The sequence below is a fragment of the Diprion similis genome, chromosome 10, assembly GCF_021155765.1.
Source record: "Diprion similis isolate iyDipSimi1 chromosome 10, iyDipSimi1.1, whole genome shotgun sequence".
In the NCBI taxonomy this organism is placed as follows: Eukaryota; Metazoa; Arthropoda; class Insecta; order Hymenoptera; family Diprionidae; genus Diprion; species Diprion similis.
The window spans coordinates 19,348,614-19,369,135 of NC_060114.1; the positions used below are offsets into that span (position 1 = coordinate 19,348,614).

General features: G+C 41.2%; 1 protein-coding gene across 6 annotated transcripts in view; it reads right to left on the bottom strand.

Annotated features, from left to right (window-relative positions):
- The window catches only part of LOC124410968 (forkhead box protein P1-like), a 213,351-nt gene that overhangs the window by 82,806 nt on the left and 110,023 nt on the right, over positions 1 to 20,522 (bottom strand). For all 6 annotated transcript variants that reach the window (XM_046889731.1, XM_046889734.1, XM_046889729.1 and 3 more), the window contains exon 3: positions 6,966 to 7,103. In XM_046889731.1, the coding sequence (XP_046745687.1) occupies positions 6,966 to 7,103 (138 nt within the window). The remainder of the gene's footprint in view (positions 1 to 6,965; positions 7,104 to 20,522) is intronic.

The following is a 20,522-nucleotide window of genomic DNA, read 5'->3' on the forward strand; positions in this document are numbered from 1 at the left end:
AGCTTATAACACTATGAAGTGATGAATAATGAATATATGGTCAATGAATTATATCAGTTGACGAATCAATCTGGTCAATCGATTCAACGATTTTTTATTCACGGCTATCATCTGTGAAGGAGAATCGACTGACAATTAATGAAATAAAACAACGTCGGAAAGAAGCTGGGATTAAATTATCTTAGTGAATCTAATCAAAGACGTGTGAAATCGCTATCCCGCTATGTCATGATACGAGTAACAATACCGATTGTTCAACAATCGTTGAGGATTGTATAAACCGTATAAGATATATAATACAGGTGATACACGACGATTGTAAACCGATGAGTGAAGAAAAAAATAAATAAAAATCAAAAAGAATAACAAGAACGACGAACAACGAATAGAGAAATGCGATGGAAAAGAACTGAGGAGTCGAACTGAAAAACGAAAATAAAGAAAAGAAAGAAAGAAGCAAATTGTCGAAGGCAGAAACGACAAGTTTGTGTGGAGAAGATTTGAAAATATGTTCAACAATCGTCACCGATGTTGATCGGTAGTTGTTTCAGGCGGAGTGTAATTCGCTGGACTAAAGCGAGAGAATTGAAGAAGGAGAAAAAGTGCGTCGAGCGAGGAAGTCGACGAGAGAGAAAAAATCGGCACAAACTGGCACCTCGTCGACGACGTCGACGAGAAGAGCGGACTGCGTCTAAACTCAAAGCAACTCGAGTCTCGAGTCAACCTCAACACCGTGCGTACCTCTACCTACACTGATAATGTTTACACCCGGTAACACGTATGTTTGCCCGCGATGCTCTCATGAGTTATTTCAGGTGGCGTTTACACATACAAGTTCAGTTTTTGTCACCGCAACGCGTCGTCCCGGCTCAACGCACGTTGGCCACGACACGGTGAGACATTGGGCTGCTCATGCATTTCGTAGGGACGGAGGGACGGAGAGAAGAAAGAGAGAAGGAGAAGACGGAGAGCACTTCTGCATATCGGTCCCTCGCCCTACTTCGTATACCCCATTTTTTTTTTTTTAATCTTCTGCTACTTACCGAGTCTCGACAGGCTTTAATACACGTGAGAATACGTAGCCAAAGAATGAAGACACCCTTCGTTAGCAAGGGCTACTTCGTACTCGATGATGAAATTGATCCGTTAGAATAATCGGTTGATATCTTAAACAATTTTTGAAAAGAAAATCGGTAAGGAAATCGGCAACCATCGCCTATTTTTTTTTTTTTTTTTTTTTTTTTTTTTTTTTCTCGTCACTGTAGCAGGAATCATCTGCTCCTATTTGCAAAAAAGCCGGTATAATTAGAGCTGATGCAGAACGGAAATCGGTAAGAAAATAAGAATTATTTTTTCAATAAAATTCGTTCAATTTCATGTTACATTCAGACTTTCATGTTTAGTTGCCAGGTATTTCATACCCATGATAAAATTGTATGAAAAAAAAAGTTGGTAAGAAAATCGGTAACGATTGTCGATTTATTGTTTTTGGTCCCGATTTCAGAGCAGTCATCTGCTCAATTTTCCAAAATTGATACCGCATGAACGAAATAAATGACAGAAAGTAAATAAATCGGTACGAAAATCGGTAACGATACGAGATTTATTCAAATTCTTTTCTTCCTGTCGGCTGCGCAACGTTTCATTTCTACCTTTTATTGGATCTTGGAAGAAAAATTGATACCGTATGAATATAAATGGAGACGGAACGGAAATCGGTAAGAAACTGAGTTTTATTCTATCGATATTTGATCCTGGCGTTTTCGGCTGATTTTCACAATTATTGATGAAATCGGAGAACGCGAAGAAAAATCTTTTAAACTCTATTGAACGAAAAGATGTAAAAAAAAAAAATAAATAAAAAACAATAACAAAGTAAACAAATCAGTAAGAAAATCGGTGACGATGATAAATTTATTTTAATTCTTTTTTTCTCAACGGCTGCGCAACGTTTCAATTCTTCCTTTTCTCGGTTCCCGGTCTTCGAGAGACGAGGGAAAGAGGGGGAGGCTGGGGATCGTGTTCGGAGGCTTGTATTACTTAACGGGGAAAAGTTATCTCTTGAATAATAGAAATTAATCGTGCCGACTCGACTAGCCAAGGCAGGCTGCAGCCCGACCCTCGGAGACCGAGAGAAGTCGGGACGTATACGAGGGACTTGATTCCCAGATTGTATTTGAGTACACAGCTGCTAAGGTGAGGTTTTAACAGCCGCGTTTAATAATGGAAGCAAAGCGCCGAATCGAATTCGACGGAGCTGTACGTGCGATCCTTCGTCACCGCGTATTCGTACAATAAGTATCAGAAAATATAAATATAACATGCAATCGAATGATAAAAAAATACCAAAAGAAAAAAAAAGTGTGTTCAACAAGCGGGAAAGTTCAAAATGAAATCCTAAGATACCGATTTACTGTATAAATGTAATTTTTTATCGTTTAATTCGTAGAAAAATTAAATTTTACTTTTTCTTCGTTTTAAAAAAATTCCTGACATCGGTATTATTTAACGGAAATGAGAAGAAAAAAAGAAACGGTTGTATTTGGGTGTAACAGAAGGTGCGATTCCGTTAATTTTCATGAAGATTTCTTTGGTCAGTTTAAGAAAAGAGATTTCAACGATATGGAGAGATTCGAAGCGAGGATCAACGTGAGATCGATTGAGTGAAACGAATTGATTTTGAAGAAGTATAAAGGAAGGGTTTGTAATGTGTCGAACGATGAAAGAAAACGGCCAGCGAGTAGAAGGAATAAATTTTATATAACCCCATTACGCCGTTATACGTACAATATACAAGGATGCGTTATACACCGGAACGGCAAATGTGTACACAAACTACAGGCCGCGTGAAGACAGAGAAAATACTTTCCCGTTGCACGTGAGAGTTAAGAATAGAAGTACACAGAAGCCGGTCGGAAAATGCCAGAGGGGTGAAAAAAGAGGTTCGCCTCTGCAGAAGTAGTAAAATCCCCGGCGAGCGTCTTTAGGCATTTCGAACAACAAATGTGATCAGCATTGAGAGTAAGAGAGAGAGATAGAGAGAGAGAAGAGACAGGATTATAAGTCGTTTTATACTTGAGCCAGCTGTGCAGCTTTTGCTTTTTATCTTAAATTCTGCCGTTCAATTAGAGTGGGAGGAAATTTTGTCATTTTCTTCGGCGGGCAATCTGAGAAAATGAAAATGAAAATGAAGGTGAATAAAAAGCCGCGGATGCACGGTATAAACGGAAGAAGACAAAGCCGGGAGAAGTGCCCACACCCCCTCTCCTCCAACTCTCTCTCTCTCTCTCGCTCTCTCTCGCTCTTTCTCCTTCTCTCTCGGCAACTTGATTGGAAGCGACATGCTATTTGCAATTTGCGTCTATAGGGGATGAGGGGGGAGGTTCTTCCCCGTTTTCCCACCGCCCCGCATGTGAACACATTTTATATTTCCTCATCTTCGATGCGGGAGCCGAAAGACGGCCACTGTAAGTTCGAGGTTATTACTTTTCCCCGGTGTAATATAGGCAGGTATAACACACGTTCGACTTCATCGAAACTCATATATATACATATTAGGGTGGCGCAAAAAAATCTACTATTTTTTTTTTTTTGAGTCTTGTGTGACGAAATTTTAGTTTTTGATGTTTTAAGAGCCCACTACAAAGGACAGGTCAAAAAACAAATTTTAAGAGGTCGCTCCAAATTTTTTAAAATATCAAAAATCGTCAAAAAATTAAATTAAAAAAATTATATTTTCAGTATTTTGTTTCATTTTTAATTCATGTCGTGGTGTACTGTTATCGATTCTTTCTTACTAAATTAAAGAAAAAAGATTTTATGAAATTTTAATATGAATATTAAAAGGTCGCTTGAAAAGATCTAAAGAAATGCACCAAAAAATTGAAAGAAAATTATGAGCGACCTTTCAAAATTCAAATTTTGAACTGAAACTTTCGGAAACTTATTTTTTTTTTTTTGTCTATAAAATTATACCGTAACGAGAAAAAAAATTAAAAAAAAAAAAATCGATTTTAACGATTACTGTATATATATATATATACACACACGTACATGTACATATATACATGCATAGGCACATCTCTTTCTCTTCTCCGTTAATTCTCTCCGTAGGATCTCGTCGACCGGAGCGACGGATACGGCTGATAAATCTTCTATCCGAAGGTGTGATCTGTTGTAAATAAATAAACGAGCTGCCAAGATTCGCGCCAGAGTCTCGAAGACGTCGCGCGGTTGTTCAGGATCAGCCAGGACCAGCAGGATTAGTTCCACCGTAATTGTGGCTTCTGGGATTGTAAATTATAAACAAGAAGACGAGCAGGTCTGCAGCAGCAGCAGCCTCTGAACCTCGGATGAACCTCTTCACTTCCTTGTTTCTCTCTCTCTCTCTCTCTCTTTCTCTCTCTCTCTCTCGCTCATTCCTTACGTTTCGAGATTCGTGATTATGTCGCGTTATCCCGAAAGCCAACTTTGACAAAGGTAGAACTCCCCGCAGAGTTCGGAGGAGGTCCAAAAGGGCGTGAAGTCAACGCCAGCAACGCTGGATCGCAAGCGATTCGCTTGTTTCTCCTATTTCTGTATAGATGCACGCACGTCTATGAGACCGAGAATCCGACGCGGTCGAACCCGTCAACAAGTTCCCGTAACAGTTACTGACCGGATATGCGAGGGTCGGAAGGTCCTCGCTTTTCAAACTTACGCCAATTTCTCATTGCAGTGTAATCTCGGAGTTTGATCTTACCGTGTGACTTGGGTAGGATTTATCTACTCGTAAAAAATACTCACTGAAAAGATTTTTGCAGAAACATATGTGTCCCTTTAACGAAATGAGAATGTGGATCGCTAGTCGTTGACTAATGATCATTTTGAAGTTGGTAACGTTATCGTTATTTCGACATTTTGGAACTGTTTGAAATTCAATGAAACGTAAGAAAATAAAATACACTTATATTTTGCAATCTTAGTTTCTTCAAAATCATTGTAAACATATGATAATAGTAATTTTTTTCTCCAGTGTTTGGTTACAACAACGTTACTACATTTAACTACGTAACAAATGACAACGGTATTCTAACCTAAAATCTTCGAGATGCCTCTTTAACAAAACGAGACCATGGACTACTAATCGCTAACTAATGACAACACCCTAAACCAAAATCTTCGATAAATCACCTCAGGATTTTGTTGGATCGAAAAACCTTCTCAAAAAAAGTTGTAGACGCATTTTTGATGGATTACTTTTAACTGGCAAATTACTGGAGTAAATTCATCGAGTAATAATCACGTAAATGCACGTCAATGGCAGACTTCGAATTGGTTTGACGAGTGACCGGATAGAAGAGTTTTCACAAACGTGAAGTCGAGAGTGTAATTGAGTGAAACATGAGTTCTCGCGTAGCTGACCAAATTCGGAATTCTTCGGAAGCATATATCTGAGAGCAACTAACGATGAGGGTACTTTAGAGTCGAGTCTTTGAGCTGCAGTACGAGCTGAAGTTGTTCTCTCTATCAGCGTTGCGCATATGATTAAATTTCCTTCCATAAAATGCGATGGAAATTTTCTCGATGTTAGCTTATGAAAACAGTCACTTGCCGAGTAAATCGCAGAGTGGAATAAGAATAAGGAGTAAAGAGAGAAAAGCGTGAGAAAGGAGATAAAAGAGGTGTGAAAAATGAAATATCATAATAATGATAATAACAATAACAGAACATCCGAAAGTCGTGGGTGAAGCGTTGTATATTGAAAATCTGCGAAAAGAACGCTTTAGAACCCATAAAACATTTGTTTCCCTCAGCGATGGTTTTTCTCCCGCCTTTTCCAAGACCCGATATTCCTATACCGTGTAACACTGCAGGGGAAAAAAGGGAAGGAGAGGGAGAGGGAGAGAGAAAAGCGAGGGACTCCAAAGTATATTGCATGCACAAACCGCGGATTTTGAATTGAATTTGAAATCAGGTCTCGATTTTATGGTCTACCGTAAGACTGGCGCCCTTTCAGACGCACCTTATACAAAGCTTTCCTTGTTTTCTGGTGATATAGAAACGAGTAAATTTGAAAAAAATTCCCTTTATCGTTTCAGGAAAGTTCTCTATCCCAAGTATAATAATGATAATAGTTACAGTAACACTCATCGTCACTGCAAACAATAGTCATAATCGATTGAATTGAATCAGTCAGTGTTGATTGCAGCAGCACGTCCACATGACACATGTTCACGGAAAGAAAAAAAATATTTAAGACCTTTTTTGGACTCAAATCTCACAGCAATTGACAACAAGATTTGCAAAATCCGTTAATAATAGTTACAAAACCATTAGTAAGAGTTGCAACATGTTTGGATAGATCTACCATAACTGATGTGGTAGTTTGAACTTGAAAATAGTTCTATCCATATATATATTCACCAGATTTAAGATTTAAATGAAATTTTTTTCCATGTACACATTCAAAACTAGCCAAGCAATTGGACAAGCGACAAAATCGTCTGTCCGTTGCATCGTTTCGGTATTAATATCTTCTCTGTTGTAACGACATTGGACATATTTCGTCACATGTGATTCGGAAGACATTAAAATGAGAAAGAAAAAGAGGAGAAGGAGAAGAAGACGAAATAAAATAAAATATTCCACTTCGGCGTGTGATAATGCATGAACGATTGCAGGTGTAGTTATTATTTAGTATCATAATTAGCAGCGGCATTAGCCTCGAGCACGGTGTGTCAAAATTCGAAGGGTCATCATCGGTGCATTATTTAATTATTACTCGTTATTCAATCAATTTCCAAATATGATAACGAGCTGTAGAATAGCAAGCATCGGGTTTCCTTTCATTTCATTCCCTCGATCGGTTTTTAATCGATTTTGTAGTCCGGGATCATGAATATACAGCTACCAACCTACCAAGCGTACATGTGTGATGCGGTGAAGTATATCGTGATATGGAAGAAAATGAAAAGAACTTTTACCTGATCGTTGGTCTGATGATCGTGGCCGTAGGATGCGGATGTGTCTCCGTTTGGGGTCGTTGAAGCAGAAGGTCTTTGGGATGTTGACAGGTTAATCGCACCGTCCCCGTCTTGATCATGATCCATTATGCCATCGTCCTGAAAAATAATGCAAGAAAGAACGTTCATATTTAATAAATTTTCACACATAACAACGATTTATCGATTCCTTATCTTTAAGGTAACGTGAAAAAATTATTTTCACCAAAAAAAAAAAAAATATCATTAATTAACAGGGAACAGATTTTCACTGAAGAAAGTCAAGGATATTATTAAACTCGTGCTTTTTAGCTAACGAAAATAACAATTACAAACGTATAATATTTGAACACGATTAAAATTTTCCTAATCAATTTTTACTGAACAATTATTCCTAATTTACAGTTTATTAAACTTTTTCCGCGACCGAATTCACCTGCTGAGGTGATCCCAAGAGGGTGAAGAAAAGTCAGAATTAAAACCATCGAGTGTAACGGTTTTGAACGTTTAAAAGCCCACATATGACAGAAACGATTGAAATCAGAAATACGAGAGAGAGAATCCGAAGCCGAATGAATTCAACACCAGTTCGGTTCATTCATGGATCATCAACAAAGTTTGAGATAGCTAAGAATGTGAAGTAAATGTAAAAAAAAAAAAAACGTACGAATATGTCGTCCAAGAAAGTGAAAGGAAAAAAATGCAAACTATATACGGATTAAAGAACGGAATTTACTTTTGGGGTGGAAGGACTGTACTGAATGTATACGTATGTGTATATATATATGCATATGTAGCTACAGAGTAGAAATGTTGAGAACGCGAGATAAATATAGAATGGCGAACGGGAGGCTGTGAAGCCGGTATGTAAGTATATACCCACCATATAGATATAATAATCGGTCGTAAATCAGGCTCAACATTCGTCTCATTGATAATTATTTCTCTTATGCATCCCATATATATATATATATTGTGAAAATCGAACCATGTGAGTGATAAAAAAAAAATGAATGTATCAAGATTTGTTTGTATTATAATAATACACGATTTTTGGGGTGGGAAGAAAAAAATGTAATAAAGAAAACGAAGAAAAAATATAAAAATAAAATGAATAAATAAAAAGTTGAATTAAGAATTTACCACACTGGAAAAAATTAAGGTTTAAAATAAAGATTCGCAATTACTTGATCGATCCTCCCATGTGTCGCCCCGTGTTCAATTAATCGATCACAATTGAAACGTGAACTGTCAAATACAATAATTTATAATCCAAAAACTTGCACAATATCTTCCACTCGTAACAGCACATGTCGTTCACTGTAGCGCATATGTATCTACGTAATAATACGCGGTAGACGTGTTAATAACGTGGCGAAATAATTATTGTATATACATGTGTGTATTTTTTTGTTTTCTTTTTTGTAAATTAGAAAGAAATAGTTAAGAATTGTCCTTTTGTTCGATATTTCATTCACACTTCAATCACGAGAAACAAATCACTCCGATATATTGAACTGGAGAAACTGTCGATTGATAAATGAAAGAAAAAGATTAGAAAAAAAGAAGAAAAAGAAAATAATAATTAAAAGTCAACCGACACGATTACAATTAATCACAATATTCTTCACCCGTTATTACTCTTGAAAATAATCGATATCCGAAAAAATCGATCGAGATAAAAAACGGGGACCTGAGAATCGCGGGTGGGTGAGGGGTGGGGAAAATCCGTTCCTCTCGTAAGTCAAAAGCTCTCGATTTTTCAGCCTCCAGCTGCGCAGCGGTTGGTTTGATCGGATCGTCTGATACGCGAGCTGGTTTTAAGGAGGCGATAACGCCGCGCGACGGTCACAATAAGTGTCGTCGAGTTGCGAGCACGCCGAGGTAGCTCTAAACACTAAACCCTAGAGAGCGCGTGGAGTACAAGAGAGACTCGAGAGGCGAAAGAACGAACGAACGAACGAACGAACGAACGAACAAACGAACGAACGAAACGTATGAAACGAATGGAGCAGGCAAGCAGGGAAGGCAGGCAGGCAGGCAGGGATGGCAGGCAGGCAGGCAGGCAGGCGGCGGCAGCAGCGCGGGGCTTGTTGTGTAAATATAAACAAATATAGTTGAAACCAACCAACAGGCCCGGTTGTGTCTGCCGCGCGTCGTCCTCCCCCCTCCCCACCTCCGTCGGCCTTCTCTCTCTCTCTCTCTCTCGCTCTCTTTTCCCCCACCGCCTGACGTCGTCATCGCCGACAGCACATTCACCGCACCGCCAAAATTTACCTCCCGATTTTAAATCCCTCCCCTCCAGGCCGTCGACAAACAACCACATCGGGCAACTCATGGATGGTGGATTCATGGATTCTTGGATGTATGGATGAATGACGGCCGAACGACGATCACCACCGACTACCTACTGACTGCCTTGACTCAACTACCCTCGGGCGACTCGACCCCCCCCCTTCCCCCCCGCCTCGTCCTCTTAGCCACGATGCCGAGTAGTTTAATATACATGCACCGAATGCCACAACTCGCTCTGCTCTTTTCTCTTTCTGCTACGATTATCTCACTGACTCACTGACTCAATGACTGACTGACTGACTGACTGACTGACTGACTGACTGACTGACTGACTGAAGGAATGAATCAGAGTTGCGTAGTAGTCTTGTAGTGCGATTGGCACGGGCTGGTAGTGAAAACAACTCACTATCTGTCATTTGGTGTTGATGTTGTTCGTTCGGTCGATGCTGCTGGAAGCTTCTTTATCGAAAGAGTCATAAAGATTTTCGAATAATTGGTTATGTAACACCTACAGTAGTGGCGACTCGGGTGTTCTGGATAATGAGAGATCAATCGTTAATCAAAGACGAGATTTACTCGAGACTGCGGTCGTAGATTGAACAATATTACTGATGTTGACCCGATCTTTAGTATCGACCGAGTTCTTTTTCCTAACCTCTAAAATATAAGAAAATAAAACTTTGAGACACAGACATATAAAAAATATACAAAAAACGATACTATTCAATAGATTTGAAAATCGGATCTTTATTAAAACGTTGATCGAAATGGAAATTTTAAAACGATTATATACATTATGAGTCATTTCATTAAGGATCTGAACAATTCTGCAGCGTTTAGTAAGCGTACGAATCTTGAGAAACGACGATGACGGAAGTATCGCTAGTTTTTCCTACAAACCCAATTTTCCTCTCCACTTCCCGCCAAATGAAACAGTTTTTCAACATCCATGCTGTGTACAATTCGACGAAGTTATAACCGAAAAAACGAGAATCTCACAGATCTTGGGATCTCAGGAATTGCTGCTCGCCGGCTGGGTGCGAGTTTCGTAAAATACCAACGAATGTATATACCTATACGTTTTATTTACCACTGCGTCCGGGCTTAAGGTTCGACGTTTATATAATAAATATCCGGTATACACACAGATGTACACCACACAATATACACACATCTCAGCATGCATGCCTTTACGAATTTTCTATACAATTCTTATTTCGTATTATTTACACACTCGACGTTAGCAGGAACGCCAATGCTAAAAATTTTTGTTTTCTTTTTGTTTGGCTTTCCTCCCATTACCGCAATTCTTCGGTTTGTTGTCATAGGACGAAATCTCACCTAGGCAAGGACCTCCCTAAGAACTAGTTCGCGAAACAAGAGACTCTCTTCTATTCCCATCCCTTTTTTAGTCTTTTTTTTTTTGAGAATAATAATCATCTTCGTTCAATCGTCACGAAAACAACGATAAAAAAAAAGAAAAAAAATCACACATCGATCATTCGTTCTCCGTTATCAGGATAACCGAGATTGAACGCGTGGGAAAAATATCGACAAGGTTGATGGCTAAAAAATCTATCGAGATGTATTCTTGTTTTTCTTTTCAAGTGCAAAAAATTAAATCATGCTTGATCACAAGCTACGGAATTTGCGAATCCGCGAATACATACAACATGTGAAAAGGATTCGAGTCGGTTGTTCAAGCGTCGAGTAGAGGTGCAGGAAGAAAAAGTGAAGGGTGGAGGGCGGGCAGGGGTGGAGGTCATGGATGGTTTTGCAACGGGGTGAAAAGCATTATATCCCGCACTAAATAATGAAAGAGAGGTTTTCGCCGGCCTGCCGGGGGACGACCGGCCGGAGTAGGAAACGTAAAAATCCTTGAATCTGAGAAATTAGCGGAGTAACGAGCTGTCGGGATGAAAAAAGGGTTACACACACGCACCGTGGGGGTGCCTCTCATCCCCTGCCCGCCGCCCCATCTCGGCAAGCTAAAAGGGTTGAATTAATGTCGCGATAAATATATGATTTAAGGTGGAAAACGTTTCTACCACTGCGGATAATTTTTTATCTCAGAACCCGCGAAAAGCACCGGTCGCAGAGTGCCAGTTATTTACTTTTTTTTTTTTTTCCTGTTTTTCAAACTCTGTTTTTATTCTTTTGTTTCTTTTCTTTTTGCACATCGTTCCTTTTCTCCCCTGCCCCCCTCCCCCCCCCCCCCCCCACTTCCCCTCCATTTTCAACCAAAAACTCAGTGCCGAAAGAGAAGCAACGGCGGTGAAGTAGAGGGCCAGGAAGAGCGGGGGGGAGGGCACGTCGTGTGAATTCACCACTAATTTCTTCTGCTTTTATAATTTACTGCCCTGAACGTGAAAATTTACGTGTCACGCTTTCAATTGTTTTCTACGCGAGTTTTTTCCCCGATCTCTCCCCCCCCCCCCCCCCTTACCATCGCAACCACTCTTTCAACTGAAATCTAATTACGAGGAAGACTAAAAGTCTAGTCAAAACAATATCAAGCATGTCGATTTGAAAACACAAAAAGACAGTGTCAAGTTTTGAAAACCGCCTTCCAGGCTCTGGACTTTAATATTATTTAATACGATTTCTGGCATAAGAATCTCAAGTTTTAAATATCGTCACCGCAGAATTCAATTTCTCTCACATTTTATCCGACTCCCAAGCGGGAATTTAGAATGACGTTGAAAGGTCCGGCCGCCGCGCCGTGGGCCAAGAATCGGATGCAGAAGAGAAACAAACGCAAAAGAACAAGAGTAGCTGGAGGGGGGGGGGGGGGGGTGAAGTTGGGAAAAGAGCGAGTGAGAGGTAATGAATTTTTAAATAGTTCAAATCGCGTATACGATGCAATATATAACAGGGTATAATTGTCTGGAGGAAGGGTGGCAGGGGGAGGGAGGTGGGGGGAGGGGGGTTTGGTGGTCACATAGATATACGTACACACACATACGCGTAGCCGAAGAGAAACTGGCGTTGGAAAATTCGTCCAATTATCGCCAGCCTGTCTGGAAAGTGTAGGGGATGGTATTTGGATGGTGAAAGGGGGAGGGGGAGGGGGGCGGCGGATGTGTGTCGGGGTGGACGTCCTCGGACGGGAGAACCGCGACCACCGCGTCGACGGATTCGCCCCGAGTCCTGCAGGAAGCCGGGATTTTCCCCTCGGCGACGGGCTCCGACCGCTCGGGTTCCGTCGACTCGACACATTTTGGATTAACCGCTAGACATTAGAATACGAAATTGATATATTACGGAGGCCATCCTGGGCGACGGTCGCTGCGGTCCAGCCGAATCCCTCCACCACACTGCTGAGCGGGGGATCTCCGTTACTCTTTAGGCATGGTTGCTCGCCGGTCGAATCTTTCATCGCATTATCTTCCCTCGTAAAACACTTCTTTATAGGTTACCAAATGTCTCCGGCCGAGTTTCCACCTATCTCGCGGAACACGTATGCGCAGGGGTGGGTGGGGGGATTGGAGAGAGAAATAATGCAGCCGTGTTGCACCAAAGAAGCGGGTCAGGCTCCCTTTTTTCACCATGGTTTGCTCTTTGGCGGCTCAACGTTGGATTAAAACCACCAACCATTAGAAAACATGGGAGATGCATTTCACCGATTTCATTCATTCTATCGTACGTTGTAGGAGATCGAAAAACATCAGACACGTATTTTTTTTTACCTGCCAAATCGCCCATTTGAGGGCCAAGAGGCACCTATAAAATTTTTCTCAAACGTATAAAGGATACAACCCTGGGGGGTGAAAACACTGAGCATATTGTTGTCCGTTAGTTGTGAATAACGTCGAATTTGTTTTCATTAAAAAATTTGCCTCATGGTTGAGAAATGTGGAATTAATCTATTTGCAGGAGTGAACTTTAGGGGTCGTTTTTACCTCTTACATGACCGAATTGGCGCTTTAAAAAAATACGTGTCTTATGTTTTATGATGTACTACAACATATGTCAGAATGAAGAAAATCGGCGAGGTACACGTCAGGTGCTTTCCTTGTACCTAAGAAAAGTTCTAATCTTTTGCGTTAAACCAATCCATCTTTGAACCGTCGATTCCTATTCGAATCTCAAGGGTGACTCTCCTCCTGATGAAGACAGTCGATCAATAATATGTTCAGTCCAACAAAATGATGCTAATTTCTTAACAACTGTAAAGCAGGAGGTTATCATCTGGCTGAGGATCAGAACGGTATCCAGATGCCTATAGTTCGTCTTAACTGATCCTGAAGCTGGCGGTGTTTCGTTAGAAAGAAATAAAAACTAACAAAGTACGGATGAGCCTGGGATATCTTTGCAGCAGCGTTGGTGGCGAAGCGTCGGCGGTGAAGGTGGCGGCAAAGTTTCCATCGGCTAATGGGCTCTATATACAGCGGAATGAACAGTGACAGGAGAATCGACGTTCCTGCTAACAGACACGGGCCCCGCTAATTCCTGCCTCTGCAAGAGTGTCTGGTATACTTCGTGATTGCTTCATTGCTCACCGCTCCCTTTTTTTTTTTATTTCATCTTTTTCTTTCCTTTTCTTTTCTTTTTTTTTTTTTATCATCATTGCTTTTCTCTCGGAGGGATCCTTGTTAGCATACTTATCATCCATCCCTTGGAATTAAGACGAAACTGAGCGAGAGAAGCAGACTCCTTGGAATAGAATAGAAAGAGAAAAGGAGGAGGATTCTACGTCGGATCGTTTGGTAATGGATATAATGTTGGAGGGTGTGTCGCTGCACAGAAATGTTGATAATATCAAATTGCTTCAGACCTGGATATTGGCTCGCCGAGGCTGCGCAGCTATCCTCGGTATATAATGCTGATTGGATTCAAGAGTAAGAGCATTAATCTGCTGCTGCTGGTGGTGGTACTGCTGCTTTATTTTATTACCACCCCCCGAAAGAGAGAATGGATAGAAGAATAAGAAGGAGAGGGACAAGTGTACAGAATTACGGGGATGAGAAATTCGGGAATCCCAGGGTAAGAGGAAAAACTGAACGCTCGATCTTCGGCGGACGCTTCTGACCACCTATGCCAATCTTAAAACGAGGGTCTCTCGGAGCTTCGGGTCTGGACTGGACGATGGCAGCGAAGGTTGATCAGCGCGAACTGATCTAGACGAATGACCGTAAGTGGTGGACAAAGCCAGATAAGAAACTAGCTTTTGCCAGGAAAAAACGGGACCAGGGAGAGTCTTTGAATGGGGGAAAAGAGAAGGAGGGTGGCAGTGCCTTGTCCTGAGGAATGGACCTCTCTTTGTTTAGCCGTTTATAGTGGAAGAGATTTTCCCGGATTGGTCACTCGCACGATATAGCTAAACCGTGTCGGGTCAACCCTGTGAAATCCTGAGATCCGACTTTCCTCTTCCCCTCACCGTTTTGTCCTTCCACTTCTGAAGCGGAGCGAATCTTTTCCAGTCCTCTTCCTCCTCCTTCTCCTTCTCCTCCTCCGTCGGTGCTTACGACTTGGAACCCTCGACAATGGTGGCGGGCATTAGCTGACAACAGAGGTGTGGACATCCGATTACCCTCGTGCAACTTCTGCCTCTTTCCTCTTCCATCGCCATTCGCCCACCGAGTCTGATTGGACGATTGGCCGCTGGCTCTGGGCCGGTGGAGCGCGTTCGAGGTTTATGTGTCTCCTGATGATCGGAATGCCCCCGAAGAGGCCTGCAGGATCTAAATAAAATCTTGGGAATTGGCCCCATCTTGTCCGGGGGACGAGACGAGGAGCTTTTGGAGCTTCATCGGCCACTGGAGTCTGTTTGCGATCGGGAAACGCCGACCGCCGTCGGTCCGTGACGAACTTCCTCTTTGTTTCAACACCTGGATTCCACCTGGTTGCCGACGAGGCAACGAAACTGGTGTACGACAGAGACGGTACAAAGAAAGCACGAACGTGTAGCTGCACACAAACCTCTTTGAGTATTGGAAGGGCGAAAGGATATTCCGACCAAAGCGTCTATCCGACCTACAGTGTTTGTTTGGGATGTTTCTGAAAACATGGATCTACTTCAAGGCGCGTTGGTCGGCCGTCGGTTGGTCCTCTAATGGGTTTTGTGTACCCCTCCCATCCCTCCCGCCGCAGCAACGTTTGTTTAGCGCATCCTGTTTAGATTCGAGTAAAACACCACCATCCCCCCGCTTCCATCATATGCGGAGGCTGCGCCAGATGATCGTTTGATTCCGAAACGAGTTATCCTTTCCGTCATCCATGGTCACCATCGATTCTCAACTTCCGACGTAAAGACGAGCACCATTCATCGATACTGCCAATCAGTAGCCAACTTCATGCTCACTCAGTGCTGAATCCTTCAACGTCTCGCGAAATATTTATCGCACTTCTTTCCCCAAAGTTCCAATATGATGAGAACTGTAAACTACGACACATGATCGCTTCAACTTTGAGTTTTACTTTTTTCTACCCCACGGTGTTTATTATTGGCGCGCCCTTTGATGTGAAAACGTAAATGGCGCCTGATCTGGGGAGAGACGAGGTTCGTTGTCTGGAGATTCCATTTTCTAACTCTTTTCAGAAATACAAATTGATCCATGCAACGCAATGTGCTCTGAGACATTTCGGCTGTGCATTTTACCTAAATTGATGCCATTTATGTGATAAACGTATCCCACATGGTTGCTGTTGACACCTTATGTTGATGAATCCATATCCTTTAGGATGACATCTTCTGATATCAAGAGAAATTCTTGTACCTACCCAAATTCAATAGAAAGACCATTTCTAGTTTCTAGTTTCTCCCTCATTCTTCATATCTGGACCGAGTGTGAACCACGAGAGGCTGTGTGGAGCCATTGGTACACGGAAAGGAGTGGTTATAATACCGGTCTTCGACTAGGGAGGTATAAAATAATGAGCTAACGGGGGTAATAGGATTACGCCAGAATCTCTAATAATTGGCCAGTTTAAAGGTGAAACTGGACTCCTCTGAGTCACTAATGGGTAGAAGGAGGAGAATTTATATTATATGTATATCGAGAATTGTACTGAACGCGGTGAACTAAGCTTCAGCGTTTAATTCTGGGTACTGCAGGGAGTAACGAACATACGTTTTGTGGCTAGCGGTGTCCTTTCGTGACTATATTGGATCCTTGAGGACGTCTTTCATCCACGTGATCATCATTGGTAGTAAGAAAGTGTGAAATCTGCGCATGTCTGCGAGAATTACTACCAGACTGAAAAAAGATAGAGATGGGGAGAGATGAATCTGGAATTATTAATGACATCGAGTGAACCTGTTCCCGAGCTGTCAAGACCCCGTTTGCTCCGACAAACCATTCGAAACATCGAATATGACGAATGAAGCCTTGACCCGTCAGCTGTCGATCCCTCCAACGCGTGCAACGTTGTGCTAAAAAAATTCGCTGAGCAATAGCAGTAGCGCTTATTAGACTAAGGATTTGAAAATTTGAGGATTTTTCCACCGAGGTACAAGGATAAATGGCTTCTTCTCGGTTTTACGTTGTCGTTTTTTTGTTTTTTTGCCGAAAGGAGACACACAACCTTGCAGTATTCCTTTAAATAGTTGGTGCGAAGACCGTTCTCGTTGGGTTATAAATCTAGTTGTAGGAAAAATTTAGGTGATGCACATAGATTACGTCAGCTCACCGGCTTCCGAATCGTGGGGATAAAATTGCAACTCACCGACCATATTTAGTGTGGGAAATGGTCAGTGGGTACTGGCATATCCTGAGGAATGGACTCGGCCCTTCGAGAGATCCCAGATGTATGCGAACGAAGACTCTATCCTCGGACAACAGGATAAAGAGCACAAGCTACAGGATCGAGGATAAGAGAGCATCGTTATTTGGGTTCAGGAGAGGTGAATTTCATTCCGAAAAATCATGCCGATACTTGAACCGCTGCGGTTTCAAGGCGACGGTTAACCAGCCAGTTTGCGCTTTTGAGTTCCCGTTGCATGGTAAGGAGAAGAAGGAGAGCGAGAGAGAGAGAGAGACAGAGCATAATCCTCACTTCAGAGGAATGTTCTTTTAAATAAAATGGAAATAGCTCTCGATCCTGCCTCTTCCCGCCCTCTTCACCCCCGACTTAAAGGCCTCTCGTCTCCTCCTTCCTCTACACGGTTGATGTAAATGAATAAAAATTTGCGGCGAGACGTTTGAGCCACAGCGGTCTCGCCTTGACGGGTATTTCAGGTTTTCTTTCCCCGTATCCTTCGCCCCTTTTTCTTTCACCGTCTCTCTTTCTCTCGCGCTTTTTCTTTCTTTCTTTCTTTCTTTCTTTTTTTTTTTTATATACTCGAAAGATCACCCTGCAGTTCACAATCAGAGGTCTTTCCGAAAGTCTCCTTTATTTTCACCTCACTGCTTCCCTCCCTTATACTTTGGGTCGGTTGGTTGGTTGGTTGGTTGGGCGGTTGGTTGGTTAGTACGCCTCAGACCTGACTCACTTCGCGCGTCGCCTATCTTCCTCATCCTCCTCCTCCTCATCCTCTTCCTTCTCGCTTCGCGCGTGACATCAGAAGAAAGGTTATCGTTCTAAGGATCATTATGCCAAGTCTTAAGTCGAGCTAATATGTTCCTTGCCCTGGCAGTATATCCTTACTCTAAACCCATCAACCACCACCCATCCTCCGTCTTCCCGTTTCCAACACGCTCTAAGGACATGGACAATTTAATACCGTTTTATAAATTATACATAGCTTTTTCCCTCCCTACCACCCCTCTCTCAGGATCACCCGTAAGCTTTGAGCCAAGCGGTAGAGAGAGAGAGAGAGAGAGAGAGAAAGAGACAGAAAACTCGGAACGCCAAATGAATTTTAAATCCTTTGGCGAGAACTATTATAAAGCTCTAAAGAAGAAGAAGAACAAGAATAAGAAATATATGAAAAGTGAACACAAGTAAATCCTAGTTTTCCTATTCAAACATATCTAAAAAGAGAAAGAGAAAGACAGAGAGAGAGAGAGAGAGTAAAAGATTCATCAAAGTGTCATTTTTGAATCTTTTACTCTCTCTCTCTTTCTTTCTCTATCTCTATCTCTTTTCAAATATGTTTCAATAGGAAAACTAGGATTTACTTGTTTTCGCTTTTCACATATTTCTTGTTCTCACTCTTCTTCTTTAGAGCTTTATAATAGATTTTAGAAAAAATTAAAAAATGACACCGTACGACAACCACTCTGTTCTGTTACTTTCGGTAAATGAAAAGGACGAAAAAAAATTATTCCGACGCGACTAATTCATCTTTTCCGCAAGGACTCCGAAACCCAGAGAAGGATGATGCTTAAGCCTTGTAGACGTTATGAAAAATGGTTAGGTTAGTTTTTTTCTTATATTTCTTTTTTTTGTTCCTCTCTCTCTCTCTCTCTCTCTCGTCGAGGGGTTACATCCGCGGGGTGCAATCATTTCCTTATTGCGATATTGATACGTTACTTTGATAATATGGGTTACCACCATCACCGGCTCTATGCCTCTTCCACCCTCTTTCTGTCGCCCTTCTTCTTTGCCGAACGTTGAGTAGCAGCAGCAGCAGCAGCAGCAGAAGCAGCAGGATGGGACGGAGGGGTGGAATCCCGATTCCCATATCCTTCCGAGCCATCGATTCAAGGATTAGGTGGCAATTTTTCAAGCCTATACCGAATAATTACTCAATTTTTCCCCGTGAAGCCCTTTTCTCAACGCGCTCTCTCCCTCTGTACACGTAGCCATGGCACACACGTGCGTTACGTCCTCAAACACACACACACAACCGCTTACGCATAATATCTTACGCATTTTACATATAGCTATACTGCACACTCATCTGATCGCAAAAACCTTCCATTATCGAGAATTATCGATGCGTAACAAATATCGCTTCAAGCTGGTACGAGACGAGGCGATAAGTATACTTTTTATGAAAATTCTTCACCTCTTCGTACCTACGTCCAATTTCTACAGAAAGTAATTATATACTTAAAGTTGCTCTATTCAACGAATCGAAGGGTTGAACGTTTCATAATATATACATATAATATTATACACATAAGCATTAGGGTGGCGCAAAAAAACCGATTGTATTTTTTTTTTTGAGTCTCGTGTGACAAAATGTTAGTTTTTGATGTTTTAAGAGCCCACTCCAAACGACAGTTCTGAAAAAAAATTTTAAGAGTTCGCTCCACATTTTCTAAAACGTCAGAAATCGTCAAAAATCGATTTTTTTTTTTTTAATTTCTTCTTCTCGTTACGGTATAATTTTATAGACAAAAAAAAAATAAGTTTCCGAAAGTTTCAGTTCAAAATTTGAATTTTGAAAGGTCGATCATAATTTTTTTTCAATTTTTTGATGCATTTAGATCTTTTCGAGCGACCTTTTAATATTCATACTGAAATTTCATCAATTTTTTTCCTTTAATTTAGTAAGAAAGAATCGATAACAATACACCAGGACATGAATTAAAAATCAAACAAAATACTGAAGATATAATTTTTTTAATTTAACTTTCTGACGATTTCTGACATTTTAAAAAATTTGGAGCGACCTCTTAAAATTATTTTTTTGAGCCGTCCTTTGGAGTGGGCTCTTAAAACATCAAAAACAAACATTTTTTCACACGAGACTCAACAAAAAAAAAAAAATGTTGGTTTTTTTGCGCCACCCTAATAAGCATAGATCATTTGAATTTTTAATCACCCCGAATTTTTTTTTCAAAATCATCGTCACTCACAGATTCGTTGACTATGTTTCTTATTTTCTGTTTAACTTTTTTTTTTTTTTTTTGTATGTTGTTTGGACCGATTCATAAACACTTATTTTTACTTTATTTTTTTTCTCTTTCGTGCCAATAAATATTCGACGTCGCCCCTTATACATTTCTTCTCGGGGAAAATCCGACGCGATTTTCCTCGCCAGGCTTAGCCGACTTTTTTATCCACCCCAATACCTCGCCGCCTGTTGTCTTATTTTAAATCTCCAATTATCACGACTCGTCAAACAGCGACAACGCGCAGTCCCGCAGCTATGGAGGGAGGTCTTGACTCTCTAAAATACCCCTGCCATGCTTTTGCCTATGTGCCAGAAGCAGAAGAAGAAGAAGAAGAAGAGAAAAGAAGAGGGAAAATGAAATAAAATATAATAAGAAAGATATCGTGAAAACCAAGCGCTCAGCGCTTTCGCGTGGCGTTGGCATCTCCTGCTTTTTTATTACCATCACCGTGGAAAAAATAAGGAACAAACGCCATAAAGAATTTTCACCGTCATCTCAATTCAATGATTCTCGA